The sequence below is a fragment of the Marmota marmota genome, unplaced genomic scaffold, assembly GCF_001458135.2.
Source record: "Marmota marmota marmota unplaced genomic scaffold, marMar, whole genome shotgun sequence".
NCBI classification, from domain to species: Eukaryota; Metazoa; Chordata; class Mammalia; order Rodentia; family Sciuridae; genus Marmota; species Marmota marmota.
The window spans coordinates 18,685,281-18,692,544 of NW_026000174.1; the positions used below are offsets into that span (position 1 = coordinate 18,685,281).

A 7,264-nucleotide genomic window follows, 5' to 3' on the forward strand; every position below is an offset into this window, starting at 1 on the left:
GTTTCAAAGTGGAGATGATCAACTTGAAATGATGTTTATTAAATAAGATGTTACATATGTGGAAGTTATTTTGTAAGCAGCTGATGAAGCCCAGGGCCATAGTTTGCAACCCCAGAAGATGAAGATTTCACTTGCTTCTGTAATAAATTTGATTTAAAAAGAAAAAAAAAATATTTCAACATCCAACAGAGGAGAAAGGCTACCTTAGACATTAACCTAGAAATATCATTGATAAGAGAATTACTAGAAATTTTTCATTTGCCTAGTTTAATTATGAAATGGTTACTGAGGTTATTGGGAGTTAATTCACTGTGACAGTGTTAGTGAGCAAATTCAAATTCTAACACCAAAACTAGTTTAACAACTTACGGAAACAATACAATTTTACAATGCTTTTTTTTTTTCTTTTTAGGTTTTTAATAGGTTCCTACTTATACATAACATTAGGATTTATTTTGACAGAATTATAAATGCATGGAGTACAGTTTGCTCCAATTCAGTGGCCAGTACTTACCCTTGCCCTCTGCCTCATCCCTACCCTGTTTCCTACTGATATTTCCATTTATCTACATTCTTTTTATTAGTATCTTGTGGCATAATGGTAAAAATTCACTGTAATATATTCATATGGGTATATTGGAAAGTTAGGTCAGATTCATTCCATTCTTTTCCCCTTACCTCTACTATCCATTCTCCATCTTAATTTCCTTTTTCCAAAGCTAATATTTTTAGAAAATATAGTTCTTGTAATAAGTATAACCTAAAAGTTAAAAAAAAAAAACCAACCGTTTCATCAAATGTAGCATATTTCAGAAGAGGACATAAATTTAAAGTCATAAAGACCTGTGAAAATATAAAATGAAATTTAAACCTTGCTGCTTTTGCTGGTTTTTTCCATTGTGTTCTAATCCAGCCAAATTTAGGTATTCCTTGTACATTCTTATTTTGCTGATAAGTAAAAATTATTTAGCTCTAGACTTTAAGTGTTTTTCTGCTAAGTTATTTCTGCAGCTTCTTCATTGATAAAACTAATATTATTGGGATGTATAATCTCTATTTTTATTTAATCTTTATCATTAGCAGAGAGAAATTAAACATGTGGTTGATCTTTCTAGAAGGTTAGATTGGAGGAAGTATGAAGACTGAAAAACCACATAGGACCATGTGGAAATAGCTCAGAAGAACACAATTGCTCAGCTGTATCATATCAGTAAAAATAAAAATAGGTAGAAAAATAAAAAGTTGAACATGAATATAAATAGAACTTTCCAAAATTGAGCCAATTGGACATAGTAATTATACATGGAACTTCTCAAGATATGTCACTGCCTCAACTAGCCCAGTCTCTATCTGAATCCCACCTATAACCTATCGCAGAACATACATCATCAAGTTTCTAATAATGTCCTACCTAGACTCATGTGCACCTAAGCACCACATCATTTTACAGCTTGCCTCCATGCCATAGGGGAAATTACAACATAAGTAGAACACAAGACACCAGACATCTTCAATTATTATAGTAAACTAGCCTGCAGCCAACTTAGACATATTATTTCCCATCACTATATCAGAATTTTGCTACAGAATTAATATAAACTAGACTGTTCTAAGGTTGGGGCAAGTATTTAGCCTTGATCTTGTTCTAACTTTAAAAAAGACACTGCCACTTCCCAGGTAGTATGAAGGGATTGTCCATTTACATAACATGGCATGAAAAAGAATAAAATATAAAAGGCTCTGAAAACTATCCGGGTGAATCCAGTGTTTTTTGTTCAGCTAAGGAATGTAATGTGTTGAAGGACACAATTTTTGAGTTCTAGGAAGGAACTTTGTTTTCTTGAAATTATATAATAAACCCCAGTTGCATCTAAATGTTGTAATTCCATCCCAAGTTCAGATCTAAATATCAGTTATCCAATACTCCACTTTTTCTGTATTTTCTCCCAGATATCATCTTCTTAATTTCTCAGGAATACTTTGCAAGAAAATATCATTGCTCAAACCACTAGACAGGTTGGGTTATCATCTCCCCCTCAATCACAGTATCACAATCTGATGATATTTTACACACACACACACACACACACAATCTCAGTTATTCTTTACATCCTCATTAGTAATTATAATCAACAGTGAGTATTTGCTAATTTAATATCATATGCAGTGTCTTCCTTAGAGATTGAAGGGACAAAAGAGATGGAAAGTTCAGGATTGTTGTTGTATTTACAAAAAATTCACATGGATTTTCTACAGATGAGGCGAATATTTCAAAGCAAATGTATCTGTTAACTGTCCCTGATATTCCCTCTCTAGGTCTCCTCTGCTGTGTTATGGAATTAAAGAATGGACATCCCATTTCTCCAAGAAATAGGCAACATGCTATGACAGAAGTCAGGGTCTGTCACTGGAAGCAAGAAAACTCCTGTCAGAAATGTATCTACAACCAATTCCCACCAACATGCTTCAGATCAACAGCACACAGTTCCACCCTTCCTCCTTTCTTCTGATAGGTTTCCCAGGGTTGGAAGATGTGCACATGTGGATCGGCTTTCCTTTCTTTGCAGACTATCTCATAGCCCTGCTGGGGAACATCATTATCTTGTTTGTGATTCAGACTGAACGCAGCCTCCATCAACCAATGTTTTACTTTCTGGCCATGTTGGCCTGCACAGATCTGGGCTTGTCCACAGCCACCATCCCCAAGATGCTAGGTATTTTCTGGTTCAATCTCAGAGAGATTGTGTTTGGTGCCTGCATCACACAGATGTACACCATCCACATTTGCACTGGCTTGGAATCTGTGGTGCTGACAGTCATGGCCATAGATCGCTATATTGCCATCTGCAACCCCCTAAGGTACACCATGATCCTCACCAACAAGGTGATAGCCATTCTGGGCATAGTCATCATAGTTAGGACTTTGGTGTTTGTGACTCCTTTCATCTTTCTTATCCTGAGATTGCCTTTCTGTGGTGTCCGGATTATCCCCCACACCTACTGTGAACACATGGGTTTGGCAAAATTAGCTTGTGCCAGTATTAGAATCAATGTTATTTATGGTTTCATGGCTTTCTCAGTGGGATTCATTGACCTTTCAGTGATTGGATTTTCCTATATTCAAATTCTCCAAGCAGTCTTCCATCTCCCATCCTGGGATACCCGAATGAAGGCACTCAGCACCTGTGGCTCCCATGTCTGTGTCATGTTGGCCTTCTACCTGCCAGCCCTCTTTTCCTTCATGACACATCGCTTTGGCCACAATGTCCCTCACTATATCCACATACTTTTGGCAAATCTGTATGTGGTTGTTCCCCCTGCCCTTAACAATGTTATCTATGGGGTCAGGACAAAAGAGATAGGAGAGCGAGTACTAATGATGCTTCATCCTAAAAGCCATTGACATTTATCCCCAGGAGTACCTTCCACAGTAGTCCAATAAGGAAATAATGAGATCACACCAGAAGTAAACACTGGAAATATTTGTGTTAAACTTCCCCAGTAAGTCAATAATGAGATCATAAATAGCAGGAAGATTTTTTTTAACTTCTCTGACATTCCCATACAAGCCAATCACATTATGTGTCCCTCCATTACTTATAACTCCAGTACACCCATCAAAAGGCATAGCATAGAGGTTCCACAACAATCTCTTTACTATGATCCATGAAGAGTACAAAAAAAATGTTCACATTTAAACCTACTAGTATCTCAAAATTCCTGAAGGGAGTAAGAGGTTTTGCAAAAACTTGTTGCAGCAACAAGTACCTTGAACAACTTCCTCCCACCTGGAGATTCTCTCCATTCACATTCACAAGGTCAAGTTTATGAGTAGAAAAATGATGTGGTATTTCTTGTAAACCAACCAGAATACGGTGGCCAGAGAAATTCACTGACAGTCTTAAATTTTACGTACACATTCGGGTTCTGGACTTATCTAGAAGTTTGACCAGAGAATTATAGTGAAAACTCTTTGAACATCAATATCCCTGTCCGTAAAATGTGATAAAATAATATTAATTCAGTACTAGGAACTTGAAAATACTGTATTGAAAATCTTCACAGCTTGTAAAACATTAAAAGTCTGGAAAAAAGAGTACATACTAAGGTAGTGTTGTTTTGCCTTCTAGCATTGCTTCTAGATTTACCTTACTAAATCCAGTTCCAGTGTATAGTCCCTAGTCCCGCAATTGGTCCTCTTTGTGGTTCTCTCAGCCCTTACCTTCAGAGACACTCTCAGTCAGAAGGACTAAAAGCCTGACTAGTTTAACGGCCTGTATCTGGGCTTGAGGGATCAGAGAAAATCTTTGCCTCACAGTCCTCCTTGAGATGAGCATTGAGAGAGACTGCAATGGTGGCTACTGGAAGAGCATAAAGTTATTCTCACTAGGGTGTGGAAGCTAAATAAGAGCATTGATTCGTTGGGTATTCTAGGAGCTGCAAAAACATGAAACTGACTTCTAATTGGAAATAAGACCCTGATTGAAACTCAGGCTGCACTGAGCAGAAATACACAGAGAATGGGGCTAAGGTGACAGTAATGTAAACTGAAAGAGGAGAAAGTAAAATTTGAAGAAATGAAACAAAGACACAAAGAAAAAAATAGTCAGGAAATCTTTTTTTTTCCCCTCAGTGCTGGGGATCAAACCCAGGACTTCCCATACACCAGGCAAGTACTCATCCTTAGCCCTTAATTTTCTAAATAGAAAGTTTGAAATACCAGAAGGAAGAGCTCAAAAGACTAAAATGATAACATAACAAAAAATGAAGATGACAAAAGATCATTTCATATTGTATTCCAAATAAATCAAGCCAATATAGCTTTTTTAAAAATTCTTTTATTGTTACATATGAATTACACTGAATAGTGGGTTTCATTGTGGCATATTCATACATTATTTGAGTTTCCTATACTATATTAACTGTTCCACAGAACTAAAAAATTCAAAAACTTGCAAATTCAGTTTCAAAAATTAACATTATCCTTATGGCAAAATCAGAAAATAAACAAGAAAAAAAAAAAAACAGAAGAACGTAAATACAAAGAAGTTTTTCAAGGGAAAAGGATACATAGATTAACCCCACATATAAAAATAGATAAAATTATAAATTTGACATCAATTTGCTTGCATATATTTTAATTAGCTTTTTAATTAATTACCACCTTACAATTATAGATATTTTTGGATTACAGTGTGATATTTCAACACATGTGTAGATTTTCTAATGATCAGATCAGACTGATATATCCATAATCCTATTTATCATTTCTTTGTGTTGGAAACACTCAATACCTTCTCTACTAGCTATTTTGAAATATACAATTAAATCCTCTCAGCCATTGTTACTTACTGTGCTAGAGATCATTAGACATTATATATTCTACCTTTTAATAAAAAGGTACAGGTGTACAATTTTTTTTCTTAATGTTTATTTTTTAGTTATAGTTGGACATAATACCTTTATTTCACTTATTGATTTTTATGTGGTGCTGAGGATTGAACCCAGGATCTCACACATTCGAGGCTAGCACTCTACCACTGAACCACAACCCCAGCCCCAAGGTTTAGTCTTTCTTTAAAAGTATTATCACTTCATTCACATTTCACATTCACCAGAGTGTCTTCTGCTGTGGTGAATAAAGTTTTATTTTTTATTAAGAGCGTTGCCACATTATTCACATTTGCAGGGCTATTCTCCAGTGTGAGTTCTGTTGTGGTGAATAAGGCCTGTTTGATGGCTAAAAGCTTTGCCACATTCCTTATATTTGTAAGGCTTCCCTCCAGTGTAAATTCTGCTGTGGCAAATAAGGTATGATTTTTGACCAAAAACTTTGCCACATTCTTTACATTTGTAGGGCTTCTCTCCAGTATGGGTTCTGCTGTGGCAAATTAGGATTGATTTTAGACTGAAAGATTTGCCACATTCTTTACATTTGTAGGGCTTCTCTCCAGTGTGAGTTATCCTGTGGCAAATAAGGTTTGATTTGTGACCATAAGCTTTGCCACAATCTGTACATTTGTAGGGCTTCTCTCCAGTGTGAGTTCTGCTGTGGCAAATTAGGATTGATTTTAGACTGAAAGCTTTACCACATTCTGTACATTTGTAAGGCTTCTCACCAGTGTGAGTTCTGCTGTGGTAAATAAGGCCTACTTTTTGACCGAAAGCTTTGCCACATTCTGTACATTTGTAGAGCTTCTCTATATTGTGGGTTCCTCTGTGGTAAATAAGACCTTTTTTTTTTTACTAAAAGCTTTGCAACATTTTTTTTTTAATATTTGTAGGACTTCTCTCCAGTATAAATTCTCTGGTGGTGAACAAGGCCTGATTTTTTTATATGATTTCTGGTGTTCACTCTCACTTGTGGTTTTCCATATTTTCTTTTGCTGTAAATAGTCAAGATCACAACTTCTATATTTTGCACTTATCACTTCATTAAATATATGTTTTAGGCCCTTTTCTGGTGAATATTCTTGGGTATGATTAGGAGTCATTGCCAGGGAGGCCAAGTTTCTATAGTTCTATATAAATTTTTCTGAGCAGGCTGAAGGCATTCCCACTCCTCTTCAGTAAAATCAATGGCTACATCTCTTAATGTTAACAGTTCCTCAAGTACTTGGTGCACACTGGTGCAGAGTGACTTGCTACTGCAGGTCAAGGGCACAGGGGCCACTGGCTCCTTCAAGCTCCATCACCAAAAGCTGGCAGCCAGCTAACAGTGCGCCCCTTTTCCGTGCCTGCCTTGCACAAACCCAAGAAGCCAGCAGCATGGCACCATGCGGACCCCTGACCCACCAAGGGTGCTGACAAGCTGCCAACCAAAGGCCGCTGCCACCCGAAGACAAGGGCAGCAGCAGCAAGGCCAAGAAGGCAGTGGTGGGGAGCAAGAAGTTGAAGAAGGCAGCCAAGCCCACTGTCCCCAAGGTGCCCAAGGGCTGCAAGTGAGCGCCCTGGCTCTACACGCAACAACATGGAGGGGGACCATCCCCGCTGGGCCACGACCTCACCTCCCCTCCCCCACGCGATGCTCTGGCCTCCCCCTCCAATTCTTAATTATCCTCTATCCCCCCCATCCTCCACCCTTCCCAAACTCTGCTAACCACTATTCTACTCTCTATTTCTACTAGGTCAAAGTATTTATCTTCATATTTAAGGAAGAGTCTACGGTATTTGTCTTTCTGAACCTGGTTTCTTTCATTTAATGAGTGTCTTCAAATTGCTGCCAAAGACAGGATGTCATGATTTTAATGGCTGAATAACACCC

General features: G+C 37.6%; 1 protein-coding gene across 1 annotated transcript; it reads left to right on the plus strand.

Moving 5' to 3' along the window:
• The first annotated feature begins 2,461 nt into the window (after positions 1 to 2,461).
• Positions 2,462 to 3,403, plus strand: LOC107157582 (olfactory receptor 52E5-like). The gene has a single exon (XM_015503932.1). It carries the CDS (start codon positions 2,462 to 2,464, stop codon positions 3,401 to 3,403), a length of 942 nt encoding a protein of 313 aa, XP_015359418.1.
• Positions 3,404 to 7,264: the final 3,861 nt, after the last annotated feature.

Coding starts and splice junctions, on each gene's coding strand:
- LOC107157582 (XM_015503932.1), top strand. CDS start 2,462: ATGCTTCAGATCAACAGCACACAGTTCCACCCTTCCTCCTTTCTTCTG.